This window comes from Rhinoderma darwinii, chromosome 9, assembly GCF_050947455.1.
Source record: "Rhinoderma darwinii isolate aRhiDar2 chromosome 9, aRhiDar2.hap1, whole genome shotgun sequence".
Taxonomy (NCBI): Eukaryota; Metazoa; Chordata; class Amphibia; order Anura; family Rhinodermatidae; genus Rhinoderma; species Rhinoderma darwinii.
In genome coordinates, this window is record NC_134695.1 from 47,001,736 (window position 1) to 47,022,797 (window position 21,062).

Below are 21,062 nucleotides of genomic sequence, written 5' to 3' on the forward strand. Positions count from 1 at the left end.
ATCCTAGACCCCTTCAATTCACACTACAATTCATCATTTAATTGCCACACATTGTACCGGATCACTGTATCTCCAAATAGCTGTCAAGTCGACCTTAAGTTTTGGAAGATCTCCTTATCCACAGCAGTTATCAGAATTAGTTTATGCTGTTTTTAACTCAGATTCCTTCTCCTTTGGAATTGAGATAGCTGATACTGAGCTTAGTATAAAGTGCTGTTTGGTCTGAATGGAAAAGCATTTCACAAGAATGCCCAGTAGTGATTAGGTTAAAGAAATTAATATCTTTCTGTAAATCCCTCCCAAATGGCTTAATATTAGAAAATGTTTATCTCCATTGTAAGGATAAAATATTCTGTCTCCCCAGTGTGATGTCACCAAACACTATCTAATCCTATAAAATTCAAGGTGTGAATAATCACTAATACACTTGAGTTTGCTTCACATCAGGATATACTATGGCTTATAGGGCTGCCAGCTTGTGGGTGTTTTGTCTGGCTTTGGGGTTCTCAAGAACCATTGATGTGATACCAGGTAAATAGCTCTAAGTCTCTGAAATAGCTGCAAATGTACTTTTCCGAATTTTCCTTTGTGTTTCTCATTTATACAGAATTCTACTATACTATATATTGGACTTTACCTGACTGTGATTATAAAAGCGCAGTCAATTATTTTCTGTTATCCCTGCAGAATGATGACATTTTGACTTTGACCAATGAGACTCAATCAACTTTTGTTGGAAGTAGGCCTCGTAGATCATTGATTTTTTTTCAGACTGTTGGGTGTCAGATTAAAGAAATTATACTGTATAGACATAATACTGTTTCATAGTAACATTATCTTATTGTTACATTGTAATACAGTGAGCTTGGACTGTCTTAATCTATTAACAGTTCTAATCACTTGTGACTATTAACAGGTCGAATCCATAATCATGGTCACTACGTCTGCAGTACCTGGGGGAACTATCATTTTAAGACCTTTGATGGAGGCTTTTACCAGTTTCCTGGGTTTTGCAGCTACAACTTGGCTTCACATTGTCGAGACGCCTACCAAGAATTCTCTGTCCATGTTCACCGATCATTGGTCAACGGTCACCCATTTATAGACAAGATCACCATTACCATCAAAGATGTGACTGTTAAGATGAAAAGCAACCTAGTGGTGGTGAATGGAGCCATGTGAGTTGAAGCTTATAATGTTAACGTCTGTCATTTCTTTAGTTTGTTGATTGTTTTGTTGGCAAGTATTTTACTACATTTTTATCAAATCTGTAGGATCTGTAGGGTCTGTAGGATCTAGGGGACTCCCTTACATCTCCCAAATCCTGAATCTATTTACCAAAGCAAGGATCAGAGTTCATGCCATCAGTTGACTGAAATTGTAAGTGGCATTGGAGGATAACTCAGAGGGAACCTCCTACATCTCTTCCTTTGTAGATTTCAAGTTAATCATTTGAGTTAGGGCATATGCCCACAGCAATGGCGTGTACATATGGAGCTTGCCCAATGGCAGACTGAGACCCTAAGGTCCATATCATGTACTCGAAGACATATAGTGAACCACAATATGGTGCCTCTGGGAGACACTATATTCTTCCCTAGAAGCAATACATCTAGTAGGAAAATTTTATTATAGCATGAAATGGAGCCTTTTACTATTTTTTTTCTTATGGATTGCATGCAAATCCGGATGAGCCCATAGCAGACTATGGATATCACATTAAAGGGACATTCCGGCCAGAACTACACTTTCCCATGTGTACCATTATGGTATTCCATGTGTCAGTCTCTCACCTGTTATTTTTCTTGTTGCTTCTATCTCTATATATCTGACAGGGATGTTGCTTAGCAGCAGTGGATCCGGCTCGGTGACACGATTTCTCTACTTGAGTCTATGGAGATCTATGTGTCACCCATCACAGGCTTCAGCAGTTCCTGTACCACACTAGTTTTGCACAGGAGGGGACAGAAACGTCTATCATCAGCTACCACTGATACTTTGACTGATTCCTGTCACATAGGTAGAACGTAGAAGAATATCGTGCAGCCTCCCTGTCTGTATACTTAGGCTATGTTCACACAGAGTATTTTGCCGAGTTTTTTGACGCGGAAACCGCGCCGCAAAACTCGGCAAAAACGGCCCTAAAATGCCTCCCATTGATTTCAATGGGAGGCGTCGGCGTCTTTTTCCCGCGAGCAGTAAAACTGCCTCGCGGGAAAAAGAAGCGACATGCCCTGTCTTCGGGCGTTTACGCCTCTGACCTCCCATTGACTTCAATGGGAGGCAGAGAAAGCGTATTTCGCTGTGTTTTTTGCCAGCGGCGCTCAATGGCCGCGGGTGAAAAACGGCGCGAAAATCGCCGCGAAAATCGGCGTGCTGGGAGAGGAATATCTGCCTCAAACTTCCAAACGGAATGTTGAGGCAGATATTCCTCCTGCAAAATACTCCGTGTGAACATAGCCTTATGGTTTCTCAGCTTATTTAGGAGAATATATAGACTGATAATCACATTGTCCACCAGCATGCAGAAATGGTATGGTCTTTAGCTGGTCATGTGATGTTGTGCTGAAGCATCATGGGATTGATAGCAAAGCAGAGAGAAAGAGAAAGCAGGGGAAATCTAAGAATCAAGATGGGGGCTTTTTTAAAGTACAGACAAGGCTGCAGCTCAGAAAGTAAGTACAGTATACATAAAAGAAGTGTAGAGTGTGGTATACAGTCAGGTGGGGAATGCATACATGGAAAGTCGTGTTTCCTCTGGAGGCCTTCTTTAAGGATCTGTATTACATGGATCCGTAATATTGGCGTGTGCATGAGCCTTACTTTTAACTTTATTAGCTTTATTTTTTTATTCCTTCACTTCTAGTGACAGATTTAAATACACATTTATCTAGCTGATTTTTTATTTGTATTTTGCCTTTTTCAGTAGACTCTTATGCACAGAAAATTCTATATGTTCATATTTTCTATTGATATATTTGATTTGTGTGTCTCTTTGTTTCTTAAGTCAACCTGCATGTACTTTTGTGAACCCGTTAACACCCAAGAATAGCGTGTCACACACCAAGAAATAGATCTTTGCTTCTGTTTGACATATGCTAACTCTGCAAAAGGCACCTCCAATTGGCCGCATGGATTCGACAAGTAAAACAAATGTAAAAATCTTATTGCGGCCAAAAACCGCATCACAAAACTGCGGCAATTCGCAGCAAAACATATGCGGTTTTGTTGCAGATTTTTCATCTCAATTTGTGGGCAGAAAATTCCGAGCAGAAGACTGTTGCAGGCAAATGGATTAGATTTAAATAAATCTCATCCTCATGCTGCCTGAACATTTTCCGGATGGAATTTAGAAAATGCAATTTTCAAATCTACAGAATCCTCATTCTGTTCTGAATGTTCACTGCGGATTTCACTCTTGTCAATGTTGAAAGGATTAAATGACGGGGCACCGATAGGTTGCCATGGCAACCAGGGCCTATCAAAGGCCCACAGGCTTCCCATGCCTATATACTGATTAGACCGTGCCTAAGGCACGACCCAAAAGAATGCCTGAAAAATGAAAAATTAGCAAAAGTGTTAACAATAAATAAATAAAATGCGCTTATGGTATCACTGCATCGTAATGACATGTATAAATAATATAACACATTATGACTGATAACGTCGTAAGAAAAAAAACAATTGTAAAAAACAATCGTAAAAACAGAATCATAAAAGTTAATCAATGAATTAAATGTACCCCAAAATGATTGACAGGGACATTTTTAAATTAAAAAAGTAATGGCTCTTTGATTGCAACGACATGCAAATTATATTTTCTACGAATTGTGCCTTTATTGTGCAAAAAAAGTAAAACATATAAAAATACATATTTGGTATCGCTGTGATCGTACCAACCGAAATAATCAAGGTAACATTTTATTTATGCAGCACGGTGAATAGCATCAATTTCAAATGCAAAAAACAATGGCGGAACACTCCAAAAAATTTATAAAAGTAAATCTCTGCGTTCCACACTTAAAAGATGCTGTGGTCATGGGGGTAACTATAGATGTAGCAGCCACAGTGGCCACTATGAGGCCCAGAGGCTGAGGGGCCCGCACAAGTGCAAGAACGTTGTTTCTTTATTGCAGAGAAAGGCAAGATGAAAGGTTTCTTCTATTTAGCCTCACTATGCAGGAAATCTTTTTGCAGTAGATCTGCTATGGGAATAAATATCTTATTCCTCTCTTTGCATTACTACAGTTCAGTTTACTGTCAACTACAGTAGGTGGTGGCTCTCAGGATTGCCTAAATGATTTTTTATTTTTCAGGACAATTTATCCAAAAATCACAGACAACAAACCTGACAAATTGGAAAACCATAATGAATCCTAAAGATTATAAGTAATATACACTATGTCTATAGCTTAAAATAGTGATATTAACACATTAGCAGAATGTACTGTGACCAGTGGCGGATTAAGTGTACCATGGGCACTGGGCTGTTGACACAACTTGGGCCCCCTCCTTCCCCCTTACACAGAATTCAAACCCCCCAACCCGCTGACACTGTACCCATCAGTGCTACTGACCTGATGGATACAGGTTTTAGCACTAGATACAGCTGCTTTGTATGCAGGATACAAAGCAGCTGTATCTCTAAAAGTAAATATCATTTAAAAAAAATAATAATGAGGAAGTTGCACCAAACACACTGATACACGGGTTTATTAACCCTTTTGGGACTGAGCCGTTTTTTGATTTTTGATCTTCGTTTTTCACTCCCCGCATTCCAAGAGCCATAACTTTTTTATTTTTCCGTCAATAGAGTGGTGTGAGGGCTTATTTTTTGCAGGAGGAGTTGTAGTTTCTTTTGGGACCATTTATTATGTACTGGAAAAAAATTCTTTTCGGGCTGATGTTGGAAAAATTGCGATTCCTCAACGGTTTTTCGGATTTCGTTTTTACAGCTTTCACCGTGCGGTAGAAACAACAACTTAGCTTTATTCTGTGGCTCAATATGATTACGTTGATACCAAATTTATATAGTTTTTTTATATTTCACTACTTTTATTGATAATAAACTCTTTGTTTAAAAAAAAAAATGTTTTGTGTCGCCACATTCTGAGAGCCATAACTTTTTTATTTTTTCACCGATTGAGCGGAATGAGGGCTTATTTTTTTGCGGGACGAGCTGTAGTTTTTATTGATACCATTTGGTACCTAGAACTTTTTGATCACTTTTTATAAAAAAAATTTTAAGAGCTAAGTTGACCAAAAAAACAGCGATTTTGGCGTTTTACATTTTTATTTCTTACAGCGTCCACCGTGCGTGTTAAATAACGCTATATTGTAATAGTTCTGACTTTTATGGATGCAGCGATACCGATTTTGTTTACTTTTTTATTTTTTACATTACTTTAGGGCGAAAATGGGAAAAGGTTTTTTTTTTGAGCTTTTAATATTTTAGATTTTTTTTTTTCACTACTAATAACTTTTTTCACTTTTTTTCACACACTTTATTAGCCCCGCTAGGGGACTTGTAATGATCACTGATACTAACGTATTGAAGTATATCATCATTTTTACAGGCATCTATTAAGCACAGGCAGGCCTTAGCAGAGGCAGAGTGAAGGCAGCCCGGGGAGCCTTCATTAGGCCCCTGGGCTGCCATAACAAAAGTCGTCACAACAGTGTTTTTTCACTGCGGGGGGGAGGGGGGGCGATGAGCTGTCGGAGAGGGCTGCCCCCTCTTTTCAACGCCTCAGATGCTGCGATTGACCGCAGCATTTGAGGGGTTAAACAGCCAGGAACAGCGCGATCACTGCTCCTGCCACTTAGTCCTGGGTATCGGCTATAAAATACAGACGACACCCGCAGCATATGGATTTCGCTCAGCGCGTGAGCGCGCCCCAAACATCACCCTCTGCCAGCCGGACGTAATGGCACGCCCGGGTGCGCGAAGGGGTTAAAGAAAATAATAATAATAATAAATAAATTGTAACACCTCTCTTTAAAGTATACGTCTGTACGCTGCTTACCCGGTTTTACGAGAAAAGAAGATCAGAAACGATGCGGCACAACGGTCACCTGAGCGCTTCTGCCACTTTGTTTTAGCGATCGGTGGGGGTCTCAGTGCTCGGACCCCCACCGATCGAAACTTCTGACATTTCATTATGACATGTCAGAAGTTTTTTAGAAGTTTGGTTACACTTTAAAGGGGCCTTCCCGTGAAGGACATTTATGACATATCCACAGGAATGTCAAGACTGTCTGCTAGGGTTAATCATTTTTAGAACAGAAGCAGCCATAATAATATATCCTCATGGAGACTAGCCAATTGCTTATCGCTGTTTTACTTTCTTCCAGCCCTACTGAGACTGCAGCAGATTTTACATATTTAACTTTTCCAGTCAGTTTTCCAAGAGAGATCTTCATTCACTTTTAGAACTAAATCATACTCAAGTTTTCTTTTCCCCAATGATCTTTTCTTTTTATTAAAGTTTTAGTACACAAATAATATACAAAGTTCAATGATGCAATGCTACAGGGAGGGGATGGGTATGCAGACCCCCGATCCCGTGGGACGTAGCCATAGTATGCAAATAGTAAAGCATAAAATAACTGTCTAAAGAAGCATACAACAGTATGTAAGCTGCTAACAAAGAAGTGCATCAGATAAATGCAATAAGAGGAAAGTAGAGAGAGAGGAGAAGGTAATAAGGTGCCTGGGGTGGGGGGGGGGGGGGGTGGGGGGGGGGGGGGGGAGACAGGCTATAGTGCGAGCCACGTTCAACTTTGATAAGTGGATGGGAGGGACATTAATTTGAAAAAATGTAGCAGGGACATATTATAAATAAGAAATTAGTGTCAAATTTAGTGTTTTGTAAAACTGTGATAAATGAGTGCTCCTATGGCGAGCTACACAGCTGGAGGTCGCGAGCCGCATGTGGCTCCCGAGCCACTGGTTGGGGACTACTGGTGTAGAGGTATCAATCCGAGAGATTATATTATCCGAGTGGCACTGAGATCCAGAGATTAAATTCTTTTTAGTCGTTGTACCCAATCCGTAGATAATAAGGAGGAGGGATCAGGTCCGCAAAGGAGGCAGCATATATTAGGGGTACCCAGTGCAGAAAAGCGGTGTCTTGGAAAGGGATGCCAGATAGCTAGAAATTTCTCGCGGGTACCTTGTTCCCAACTGGCTAGTTCTTCCATTCTGTACATTTGATCTAGTTTGGTTGTCCACATACTAATAGAAGATGCTTCAGTGGAGCTCCAGTGAGAAGGTATAAGGCGCTCTGATGCAGTCAGTAGGTGGGCTGCCAAATCAGGGATCTGGGGAAGAATGGAGATGCAGCGAAGAACAAAATCATACTCAAGCTTTTATTGTGAGAAACTTACCCTCATTTTCTATAGTCGTGTAGAAATCTGTTTTTGAACACAGGGAGTCTTGTCTGCATTCCTACAAGTTTGAGCTATTAGATTTCATGATCTTTTCATTTCTCCATAAAGCTGCCTGATATGGGACAGCATTACATGGTCATTTGGCAAAGAATTATTTAATCGGTTTTGTAGTCTTAAAATAACTATTGTTATTTCAGGCAACCTGAGATATTGCTGGAATTGGCCCAAGCTTCTTCTCCTTATCCTCTGGATTATTTTTTCCCAGCAATACATATCAGCCCTCTATTGTTCTCCTCATAGTGATGATAACAAGTACGATGTGATGCCTATTCGAGTCATATAATGCAAAACATCTTGTCCTTATCTATTCAAGGAAAATTCATCCTCAGATTTTCTTCTGAACATCTTATCTATAGATTTTAGCTGATAATTTGTCTTTTCTCAGAATTGACTAATTGTACATTGAGGATGATTTGTGGCAGTAATTTGGCAAAACATTTTACAGTGGCAGATATTGTCATGCTTAAGTATTGAGATTGCTTTCCTTTATTTTATAAGAATGAATCAGCTGAAATGTGCAACTGAATTACTAGTGAAACAGTAGAGAGAAAGCCTGTGAGTTGCGTTCCCCCGCACACACACACTAAGGCCCTGTTTACACGGAGTCTCTTGACACGGTTTTTGCAAAGAACGGCCGAAACTGCCTCCCATTGATTTTAATGGCAGGTGAAGGCATTTTTTTCCAGCGAGCGGAAAAAAAGCTTGCGGGAAAAAAAAGCAACATACCCTATCTTGAGGCGTTTTCTGCCTCAAAAACCCCATTGAAATCAAGAGAAGATGGTTAAAAAAATGCAGCGAATGGCCACGGCATTTCTTGATGCGTTTTATGGCAAAAACCGCTCGTGTTTTTTTTCCTTTGACTGTTGAAGAAAGAAGTAAAGAAATGTTTCAAAAAACGCGTCAAAAAACGCCTGTGGTGCAAAACCACTTAGGGCATGACCACACATGGCGGAATTCCTCCGCAGCTGTCCGCATCAATGCCGCACCTAATCCGGGTTGCGGATTACGGCTGCGGATCTGCACAAAATGTGCAGAAAATTGATGCGGACTGGCCGCTGCGGACTGCAGGAAAAGTGCTTCCCTTCTCCCTATTCAGTGCAGGATAGAGAGAAGGGACAGCACTTTCCCTAGTGAAAGTCAAAGAAATTCATACTTACCGCCCGTTGTCTTGGTGACGCGTCCCTCTTTCGGCATCCAGCCCGACCTCCCTGGATGACGCTCCAGTCCATGTGACCGCTGCAGCCTGTGCTTGGCCTGTGATTGGCTGCAGCCGTCACTTACACTGAAACGTCATCCTGGGAGGCCGGACTGGAGACAGACGCAGGGAGTTCTCGGTAAGTATGAACTTATTTTTTTTTTTACAGATACATGTATATTGAGATCGGTAGTCACTGTCCCGGGTGCAGAAACAGTTACTGCCGATCGCGTAACTCTTTCAGCACCCTGGACAGTGACTATTTACAGACGTCTCCTAGCAACGCTCCCGTCATTACGGGAGCCCCATTGACTTCCTCAGTCTGGCTGTAGACCTAGAAATACATAGGTCCAGCCAGAATGAAGAAATGTCATGGTAGTAAAAACAATACGCTCCGCAGCACACATAAGATCTGCGGACTTCATTGCGGAATTTTGACTCTCCATTGAAGTCAATGGAGAAATTCCGCCATGAGTCCGCAACCAGTCCGCCACTGCTCCGCAACAGACAGAGCATGCTGCGGACACCAAATTCCGCTCCGCAGCCTATGCTCCGCAGCGGAATTGTACGCATCGTGTAAACGAACACTGCTAAATTAAAGTGAAAGTCAATGGAGAAACGGCTCCGCTGCGGATTAACGCTGCGGAGTGTCCGCAGCGGAATTTAAGTGAAATTCCGCCATGTGTGAACCCGCCCTTAAAGAAAAAAAACGGCGCTGCTTTTTCCATTCAGAATTTTCTGCCTGCAAAAAAACTCAGTGTGAACAGGGCCTAAGGCCAGGTTCCCACTTAGCGTAAACGCTGCAAAATTTTCGCACGGCAATTCTGTGCTGATACTGCGCAAAATTTACAGTATCAGCAAAGTGTATGAGTTTTAGAAAATCTCATGCCTCCGCTGCGAAATTTTTTTTTTACGCAAACATACATAAATTTACCCGTGGTGCGGATGTTAAATCCGCAGCATTTGAATTTATTCAGCGTTTTCTTTGGATGAATAAAAAAAGTCTATACTTCCCACCCGGTCATGGCGATGCTTTCGTCTGTTCTTCTTCCAGGCCAGCCTCCCGGGCACCAGCGTCATTGCAAGAGGCTGGACTGCATGGACAACTTAGGGACGCGTCGCCGTGACTATGGCCTGGGGTAAGTATGAACTTCCGCATCGGAAACTCTGCCTGAAAATTTGCTGTCGGTTCTAGGTCGGATACGCTGCGTACTTTTGCGCAGCGTATATGACACGTGGGAACCCAGCCTAAGGGTAAATTCACACCACATAGGTTTGAGGCAGAAAAATACGAGACTGATTTCAAGAGAAAACAGCCTCTGAATCCAGACGATTTTAGAACTTACTTTCAAAGCATTTTTCATTTTTGCAACCATTTTTAAAGTATTTTCAAAGCGTTTTTTGTAGTGTCAATGGAAAATGAGCTTGGAAAAAGCTCTAAGAAGTTTCTTTTTTGTATGAAGCATATTTATTTGAGGCATTTTTTTTAAATTCAGCAGTTTAAAAATACATCTCATATGAACTACATAGTGTATTTCCCATTAAAATCAATAAGAAACTGTTTGCAGGCGTATTTCAAGTGTATTTTGGAGCATAATACTAGCGGTTTACGCACCAAAATACGCCTAGGAAATAAGCTGTGTGGGTGTGAAGAAGCAGGACTCCCAGGAATTCTCTATAAAGATTTTTACATGAAAATACTGAATGAAAGTAGACCATAAAACAACACATTCTTGGGTTCATCCTCTACCCTATACTGAGCTCAGATAAGGCGCCATAGGAGACCGTACAGATCCTCTATAATGAAATACTATTTATTATAGTTTTGCCAATTGGCTTTGAATTAATAGTGAAAAATCCAAAAGTATCCAGCTGCAGATCTTTAGCTTTCACACATATTTTTCATCACTTTTTGACATGCTGACTCCATGACGTTGCACTAATCTTCGTATTTTAGGTATTTCCAACAATTTAGATGAAGTGGTACTGTACATTCAGAGATTGCATGGAGAAAGATGAATGTGTGGGTAGACCGCCCTGCTCATCCTATAACTATCACAGTGATATCCTACCAGAGCGATAACTACAAAACTAAGCCCCCAACATTTTAAATTAGCACTTCTTTAACTTTTTGACATTGCTGTGTAATTCAGAAGGCAGTCTTAGGGCATGGCCCCACGTGGCGTATTTCTTCCGCAACTGTCCGCATCAATACCGCACAGAATCTGCGTTGCAGATTCTGTGGCGGATCTGCCCAAAATGTGCAGTAAATTGTTGCGGACTGGCCGTTGCGTATTGAGGGGAAAGTACTTCCCTTCTCTCTATCAGTGCAGGATAGAGAGAAGGGACAGCACTTTCCCTAGTGAAAGTAAAAGAATTTCATACTTACCGGCCGTTGTCTTGATGACACGTCCCTCTTTCGGCATCCAGCTCGACCTCCCTGGATGACGCGGCAGTACATGTGACCGCTGCAGCCTGTGATTGGCTGCAGCCGTCACTTAGACTGAAACGTCATCCTGGGAAACCGGACTGGAGGAAGAAGCAGGGAGTTATCGGCAAGTATGAACTTCTATTTTTTTTACAGGTTGCTGTATATTGTGATCGTTACTGCCGATCGCTTAACTCTTTCAGCACCCTGGACAGTGACTATTTACTGACGTCGCCTAGCAACGCTCCCGTAATTACGGGTGTACACACGTAGTCGCCCGTAATTATGGGTGCACACACGTAGTCACCCGTAATTACGGGAGCCCCATTGACTTCCTCAGTCTGGCTGTAGACCTAGAAATACATAGGTCCAGCCAAAATGAAGAAATGTCATGTTAGTAAAACCAATACGCTCCGCAGCACACATAACATCTACATAACATCTGCGGACTTCATTGCAGAATTTTGAATCTCCATTGAAGTCAATGGAGAAATTCCGCAATGAGTCCGCAACCAGTCCGCCACACGTCTGCAACATCCATTGTATGCTGCGGACACCAATTTCCGCACCGCAGCCTATGCTCCGCAGTGGAATTTTCCGCATCGTCTAAACGAACACTACTAAAAAGCAGTGGAAGGCAATGGAGAAACGGGTCCGCTGCGGATTAACACTGCGGAGTGTTCGCAGCGGAATTCCAGAGCAATTCCGCCACGTGGGGCTTTGCCCTAAATGTCTAAAAACGTGACAGTCCCGGTCCTCTATAACAGTATCAACCATAACCTCCATTCAGGTGACACATTGGACATCCAGCCACGTTGTAGGTCCCTTACTCCTATAGAAGGTAGCAATAGAGCTGAATGTTTTCTTAATTTATTAACCAATTACCTTCTTTTGAGAGTTTATTTTCTGAGTGGTTCACATACAGCAGTGGTCTCCAACCTGTGGTTCTCCAGCTGTTGCAAAACTACAACTCCCAGCATGCCCTAACATGCTGCAGCAATCAGGGAATGTTGAGAGTTGTAGTTTTTCAATAGCTAGAGAGCCACAGGTTGGAGACCACTGGCATACAGAATCATTGACATTCTTTGTTCATTAATAATACTTCAATTTAATGGAGATGAACTCTTTATTATAAATTACATTGCAAATCTGAATAACTTCCAAAGATTTTTTTTAAACACTGCATATTAGAGAAAAATATAATTAGGATAACATCTATATAACACATTCAGAATTCTCAGATTTTGATTGTTTTTCAGTGTAATGACACCTTTCTACAGTTTTGGGATTCTCATTCATAAAAATGATGCCTATATTAAGATGAACACAAAGGCAGGCTTGACCCTCATGTGGAATAAAGAAGATGCTGTCATGGTGAGCTATTATTATTAACCATCTCCAGGCTGGTTTTAACTCTTGGTGAACATATTAATAATGTGTCTCCAATATGTCCTGACTAGAGATGAGCGAAAATTTGTTTAGACAGCGTTTCACCAACGGGTACATTTCCTAGGGCCATGTATGCAGCATAAAAGACAATGGAGGGTGAAGTATGGATCCATAGTTCAGTCTCCATTGTTTTATAAGTGGCAAATACAGCTCTGTAATAGCAAATCCAGCTGTCTGTGAATTGTTCAGGTTTGTTCATCACCAGTCCTGACATCTGGTTTTCTCAACAGCATATTCATGATTTCTGCAATGGTTTCCATTTATTTTGTTGCTGGCTGTTTCTCTTGTTCTTCAACACTTCCAAGCATAAATGCCATTTGGGCTGGGTCTTCTCATAATGTGTTTAATATATGCTAATGGCAAAAAGTATTGGGTCGAATCTCTTAATCATTGAATTCACGTGTTTCATTCAGTCCTATTGCCGCAGGTGTATAAAATCCAGCACCTCGCCATGCAGTCTGCCGCCATTACACACATTTGTGAAAGAATGTGTCATTTTAAGGGTAAGTTCACACGTCCTATTTTCCGCCATTTTTCGGGCCGTAAACGCCCAAAAAACGGCCGAAAAATCGGAAGCAGAATGCCTCCAAACATCTGCCAATTGATTTCAATGGGAAAATGGCGGTCTGTTCAGACGGAGTGCAGGACACTTCTTGGGACGTTTTTGGAGCCGTTTTCCATAGACTCTAGTGAAAAAAGCTCCAAAAACGGCCGTAAAAAACGCAGCGAAAAACGCAGCGAAAATCTCGAGTGGCACAAAAAACGTCTGAAAATCAGGAGCTGTTTCCTCTTGAAAACAGCTCCGTATTTTGAGACGTTTTTGACTCTGCGTGTGAACATACCCTAAAGAGATCACTAAATACCAGCGTGGTCCTCTAATAGGATGCCATCGTTGCAACAAGTCAGTTCATGAAATTTCATTCCTCCTTGATATTATTATAAAGTGGAAACGTTTAGGAACCACAGCAACTCAGCCACGAAGTGGCAGACCGCATAAAATTACAGAGCGGTGTCACCGAGTGCTGAGGCGCATAGTGCATATCCGCTGACTCAATAACTGCAGAGCTCCAAACCTCCTCTGGCATTAATTTCAGCACACAAACCGTGCAAATGAATGGGTCAAAATTCCTACAGACACACTCCAAAATCTTGTAGACAGCCTTACCAGATGAGTGGAGGCTGTTTTAGCTGCAAGGGGGGGGGGGGGTCAACTCTATATTAATGCCTATGGATTTAGAATAGAATGCCATAAAAGCTCCTGTAGGTGCAATGTGTAGGTGTCCCAATACTTTTTGTCCATATAGTGTACTTCAGCCCACAAGTCAGATATGAGGAGTCAGTCCAAATATTTCACACATTTCCTGTAACAAGTAAAAGGTTCAACCTATCAAAATGGCCAAAGAGAACCGTAACTTGAAGCTCTTAAGCCCTGATGCAGAATCTGTAACAGGGTCCTTCACCCACCATGTGCCATTTATAATACTGGTGTCTTCTTATGTAGCAGAGGAGCCTTTGGCCCCATTCAGGTGTCAGGGCCTTGGTGCGACCGCTGCCTCTACACTCCCACTATCTACTCCCCTGAAAGCAACTAGAAAAGATCCATAAAGCATTTGCTCTCCTGGTTTTTGCTAACCCTTTTTTATGAACACATTTATTTACCCCTCAAAATGCACAAGACCCCATTATTAGTTATCATTTGACAAAGAAGTCCCCTGCCTGATTTGTTTTTCCTCCTACATGTATTTTTGAACCATTTTATATATCTTTTGGCATGACATACTTTGATTTTTGAGTGCCCTTTGAAGAAGCAATCTGATTGGTCGCTATGGGCAACTGCTCCACTTTTTCCCTTGCACCAGTTTTAATAAGTCTCCCCAAAAGTTTTATTGTAGCACAATTCTAAACAATATATTCTCTTTCTTCTTCAGTTGGAGTTGGACCCAAGATTTAACAATCATACTTGTGGTCTCTGTGGAGATTATAATGGAGATCCCAGAAATAATGAATTCGTCTCTGAGGGTAAGCTTGTTGGATAAACTGGCTAATCTGCACTGTTTCTTACTAGACATTGACAATATCTTGTTCTTGAAAGCTTTAATCTCCCACATAAAAAAATATCTTACTAATCTTTATCACAGTGTTCGCTAAGTTAAAATGCTCTGGGATTTCATAAAAGCCTAAATGTTTGGTGAAACATAGTAAAATCTTAAGAGGTCATATAAGCAACTGTCTTTCGGCAGGTCACAAGTCAAGATGTACTTGTTATGGAATCACCAGTTGAGAAATTCCCAGGGTGGAAGTTTATGTAATTGCTAGGTGAGCGATTCCCCAAAGACTGCTGGAGACTGTCAGGAATGAGCGTGCAAATAAATCTGCAACCGCAAATCCGTCACAACTCTGATCAACAGAATCTAAGCCTATTCTATGGGTTTTGCCAGAGCCCACCACAAGGCAGGTTGGATTTTTCAGCATAGAAACTAGGTTGTTTTAACAGAGTTTGGTGTTGGATAAGAGGTGCAATGCAGGCAATACCAGAGCAGATAATAAGACACCCCGATGGTAAATAGAAAGTCCAAATCACAAAGCTAGTGGATATCAGGGATTGCAGAGGTCAAAACCAACCGGGAGCAGAAAGTCCAAATCAGTAAGCAAAGGGTAATCCAGAGACAAGCCGGGGTCCATTTCCAAAAAGTGCAAATAGTCAAAGGTACAGGGTATAGTCGGTAGCTTGATCAAACACATGGAAGCTAGGAAAATCACAAGCAAAGAAAACAAAATCAACCCAGATTTAAGTACTCCACCCTTCAATCTGATAGGAAGAAAGACAGAAGAGTGGAATAGGCTCAACAACTAAAACCAGAACCACCCAGAAGCTAGACTAGTAGTCATGGTAATCGTAAAGGGACAGACGTTTCCTAACAGTACTCAATAGTATGTAGAATAACATAGCATGCTGAAATTTCCTGGAGTGTATAACAGTGAGGGAGATATATATTATATAATATATTATATATTCATCTTCGATTTAATATTTATATTTTACTCACAGATAAAACCCTCAGTTCTACATATTTTGGAAATCAGCAAAATGTTAATGATCCAAATGAAGCGTGTAAGGATACAGAGGACACTGAAGCCATGAACCCGGCACATTGTTCTAAATACGTGAGTATGTGAGTTCATAGCGATGGTAAATCCAGCTGACAATGGCTGGGGAAAGACATACGACCGGAAATATTATTCATGGAAAAGTTTCCGGAAACATACTAGAACTACAGATGTAGCCATCTTTATCTTGACTCTGATAACTTGCTGCAGCGTGATATCACACAACAAAAGCCATTGAAAAGTCAAGATAAAGGATCTTGCCACTGTCTATTTAATGTGTTAAAAGTCAAGATAAAGACGGCTACATCTGTAGATATATTTTACTAGGGTTCATCTAGCCAACCATTAGAAATACAAGGCCGTATATAGATATATAGTGATATGGATGATATTGAGGTGCATGAAAAATATAATGCTTCATTAAGTCTTTATTAAAATTTATTACTACTATAAATACTCATTATTACTTCTGTTTCTATACATGAAAACAGTTGCGTGAATCATAAAAAATATAGTATGTTAAAGATTTTTGAAGTTGTTAGAGTTGGTTTTCCTACATTATTGTCTTCCCCTCAGCGCTCTGTGTGTGAAGAACTTCTGGGCCATGCTGCATTCTCTGACTGTATGGCATTTCTGAATCTGGAAGCCTACATGGAGGCCTGTATGCTGGACATGTGCTCCTGTGACCAATCCCAGGACTCCTTCTGCCTGTGCAGCACTATCACTGAGTATTCCAGACAATGCTCTCATGCTGGAGGACGCCCAGGAAACTGGAGAACTCAGAACTTCTGTCGTAAGCATTCAATAGAGTAGATACGTTAGATAAACCTTAGGTGAACAACATGGAGCTGGAAGCCCAAATAAACGTTTTTTTTACTGCTGTCCATCAGAAAACTCCCCGGTGGCCCAACTTAAAGGTAATCTGTCACCTACGTATGCTACTTATGTGGTAATGTGAAGCGGTTTTAGAGAACTTATTCTTATCCCCTCAGTGACCACCAATACGCCTTTTCATGGTGGTCACTAAGGGGCCTTAGGCTAGGCCGTCGCCTTTTCACGGCGGCCGAGTCTAAGTCCTGCACGGGTCTCCCGTGCAGGCTGGAATGGGTGCTCGGCTGTCTGGTGATAGCCAGGTTTCTGCTCCAACGGCCGTGATTGAAGTTTACTTCGATCGTGGCCGTTTAACCTGTTAAATGCTGTCAATAGCGACCATGGAATTTAAATAATTTGCAGAGGGAGGGAGTTCCCTCTCTCACCCATCGGTGGCCCGCAAATGCAATCGTGGGCCTCCAATAGGGTGACATGGCAGCCAGGGGCCTGATAAAGTCTGCCCTGGGTATATGCCTATTAGGACGTGCCGGAGGCACTGATAGATTACCTGTCAGTTTTACACTGACAGGCAATAATGCTTTGGTATACCAAAAGCATTATAGCAGCGATCTAAAGATCGCACAGTAAAGTCCCCTAATGGGACTAAAAAAATAAGTAAATAATGTGAAATAAAAATTATTAATAAAGATTACAGTAAAAAAGAAAAAGAAAACCATTTTTTTCCATAAAAAGTGTTTTTATTTGGTAAAAGTGTAAAAAATTTAATAAACGTACACATATATGGTATTGCCGCCACCGTAATGACCCGAATTTCCACAAAGTTGGTGTAATATGCTTTTATGGTTAGAATAATTTATTAAAGTTTTGTGTTTTCCAGCTAAACCATGTCCTGCTAATATGATTTATCAAGAAAGTAGCTCCCCTTGCAAGAGCTCCTGTTCCCATCTAGAGGTCCACAGCCTGTGTGAGGAGCATTACATGGATGGCTGCTTCTGTCCTGAAGGTGAGTCATGTTTTGTGAATACTACAATCACTAATAGCAGTTTATTTCTTATCTAAATTGAGCATGTATACTGTATATAAGTCAATGCTATTTTAGAAAAGGGCTTCTCAAACTGTAAAGCGGCCTTACTAGTGAGGCGCCACCCAGTTCTTGGTGTGACACAACATGACTCCCATGTATCCCGAATTCAGCAAAACAGTCCCACTTTACAGGGACATGACACTTCTGTCCCAGTATCACAGCTCACAGCGTTCAGGAAGACAACAACCTGTATTGGCACAGGGATGTAGAAACGGCATGTACAACGGGATGTACAAAGTAAACTTCCTTCTTGTAGCAGAAATGGCAGGATCAGGGAGAAGGCCTGTGTGGTAATAACATGGCACAATGGATGGTACTGGAGACGTTGTGGCGGGTGCTGGGGGCAATATGGCAGGCACTGGAGGTGCTCTACTTGTCCCTCTTTTGAAATGAATATTGACGGGTAGTAATGCCCAATCATCACAATGGTTTGGCTGTTGAGGCCCCTTTTTTTTTTTTAAAGCCCTTTATATGACATTATGAATAAACTGTTTAGCCATATGAGGGCCATAAACCTACACTGGTTCCATTGATTCCACCAAGAGCTGAATTTACTATGGCTTCCTCTCGGCTGCTTCACAACATGAGGACTTTGTTTTATTGCCATTCCCTTCTTTTTTTTTGCATGTCTTACATATGAAAATAATAAAATTCTATAAATTCTCATGCAAAAAAAAATAAAGAAATAAAGTAGAACGTGACAATGGATTAAAATTCCCTGTTCACCATTGACACTACAAAAGACAACATACAAAATACAGCAGACAGCATACAAAATACAGCAGACAACATACAAAATACAGCACAACATACAAAATACAACAGACAACATACAATATACAGCAGACAACATACAATATACAGCAGACAACATACAATATACAGCAGACAACATACAAAATACAGCAGACAACATACAATATACAGCAGACAACATACAAAATACAGCACAACATACAAAATACAACAGACAACATACAATATACAGCAGACAACATACAATATACAGCAGACAACATACAAAATACAGCAGACAACATACAAAATACAGCAGACAACATACAATATACAGCAGACAACATACAATATACAGCAGACAACATACAAAATACAGCAGACAACATACAATATACAGCAGACAACATACAAAATACAACAGACAACATACAATATACAGCAGACAGCATACAATATACAACAGACAACATACAATATACAGCAGACAGCATACAATATACAGCAGACAGCATACAATATACAGCAGACAACATACAAAATACAGCAGACAACATACAATATACAGCAGACAACATACAAAATACAACAGACAACATACAATATACAGCAGACAGCATACAATATACAGCAGACAACATACAATATACAGCAGACAACATACAATATACAGCAGACAACATACAAAATACAACAGACAACATACAATATACAGCAGACAACATACAAAATACAACAGACAACATACAATATACAGCAGACAACATACAAAATACAACAGACAACATACAAAATACAACAGACAACATACAAAATACAGCAGACAACATACAATATACAGCAGACAACATACAAAATACAGCACAACATACAAAATACAACAGACAACATACAATATACAGCAGACAACATACAATATACAGCAGACAACATACAAAATACAGCAGACAACATACAAAATACAGCAGACAACATACAATATACAGCAGACAACATACAATATACAGCAGACAACATACAAAATACAGCAGACAACATACAATATACAGCAGACAACATACAAAATACAGCAGACAACATACAATATACAGCAGACAACATACAAAATACAGCACAACATACAAAATACAACAGACAACATACAATATACAGCAGACAACATACAATATACAGCAGACAACATACAAAATACAGCAGACAACATACAAAATACAGCAGACAACATACAATATACAGCAGACAACATACAATATACAGCAGACAACATACAAAATACAGCAGACAACATACAATATACAGCAGACAACATACAAAATACAACAGACAACATACAATATAAAGCAGACAGCATACAATATACAACAGACAACATACAATATACAGCAGACAGCATACAATATACAGCAGACAGCATACAATATACAGCAGACAACATACAAAATACAGCAGACAACATACAATATACAGCAGACAACATACAAAATACAACAGACAACATACAATATACAGCAGACAGCATACAATATACAGCAGACAACATACAATATACAGCAGACAACATACAATATACAGCAGACAACATACAAAATACAACAGACAACATACAATATACAGCAGACAACATACAAAATACAACAGACAACATACAATATACAGCAGACAACATACAATATACAGCAGACAACATACAAAATACAACAGACAACATACAAAATACAACAGACAACATACAATATACAGCAGACAACATACAAAATACAACAGACAACATACAAAAGATCTAAATGACTTTCTTTTAAATCGCCTCAGGTACGGTGCAAGATGATCACACTGACAGGGGCTGCGTGCCAGTTACTGAATGCCATTGCAAACTCCAAGGAAAGCTCTATGCCCCTGGAGAGTCAATACAAAATGATTGTGATAAATGGTAAGTTCTAAAAACATTTCAATTTCAATCACAGTTCATTTTACAATAGACATATTAACAGACGGTCATAGTAACACATAACATAAGAACGCGGTGGGACAGCTGCAAATGACTTTATACCACTAATTTGACACACATGCCATACTGCCTAGTGCACATCGAATATAAATATACATTGCCACGGTTAAATGGATATTCCAGTTTTATGTAAATGAAACTTAATGACTGTATAATAACATTTATGCTTGCACTCAGTGAATGGAATTATTATTTAAATCAAGTGACTGAAAACCTGTCCTGATCATATCTAACTGACCAAGGTGTAGTTATTCTTAAAGGGGTTTTCCCATAATCAATATTTATCACCTATCCACAGGATAAGTATTCAACATAAGATCGGTGGGGGTTCGACTACTGGGACTCCTACCAGTCCAGAGAACAGGCTTGCCTGGCCATCGCTGGGCACCCCATATGAATGGAGCAGTAGTGCGGATACTCAGCCATGGAGTCCATTCATTTCTATGGGGCTGTCGGAAATAGCACTCGTCAGCCCCATATAAATTAATGGAGTGGTGACCGAGTGTGCGCAGTACCGCCCCATTCAAATGGGGTAGACGGGGACGGCCAGGCAAGCCAATACTCAGGATTGATGGGGTTCCCAGTGGTGGTACCCCACCGACCAGAATTTATAGATAGGTGCTAAATATTGATTATGGGAAAATCTATCAGTCTATCAGAGCTCTCGCTTGGAGTGAGTGGTGCTCCTATCAGGACAGATTTTCAGTCTTTTCAGCCTTCATAATGGTCATTGGTCTTTGGTTAATGTGCAGGAGCTTAGCTTGCAGTCTTGCAT

General features: G+C 40.6%; 1 protein-coding gene across 1 annotated transcript in view; it reads left to right on the plus strand.

Annotated features, from left to right (window-relative positions):
* Nucleotides 1-455: 455 nt before the first annotated feature.
* The window catches only part of LOC142660173 (mucin-2-like), a 93,382-nt gene continuing 72,775 nt past the window's right edge, over nucleotides 456-21,062 (plus strand). Inside the window, exons 1-8 of the mRNA XM_075836754.1 lie at nucleotides 456-531; nucleotides 917-1,178; nucleotides 12,335-12,449; nucleotides 14,453-14,543; nucleotides 15,574-15,689; nucleotides 16,209-16,425; nucleotides 17,341-17,466; nucleotides 20,092-20,209. Of these exons, the coding sequence (XP_075692869.1) occupies nucleotides 456-531; nucleotides 917-1,178; nucleotides 12,335-12,449; nucleotides 14,453-14,543; nucleotides 15,574-15,689; nucleotides 16,209-16,425; nucleotides 17,341-17,466; nucleotides 20,092-20,209 (1,121 nt within the window). The remainder of the gene's footprint in view (nucleotides 532-916; nucleotides 1,179-12,334; nucleotides 12,450-14,452; nucleotides 14,544-15,573; nucleotides 15,690-16,208; nucleotides 16,426-17,340; nucleotides 17,467-20,091; nucleotides 20,210-21,062) is intronic.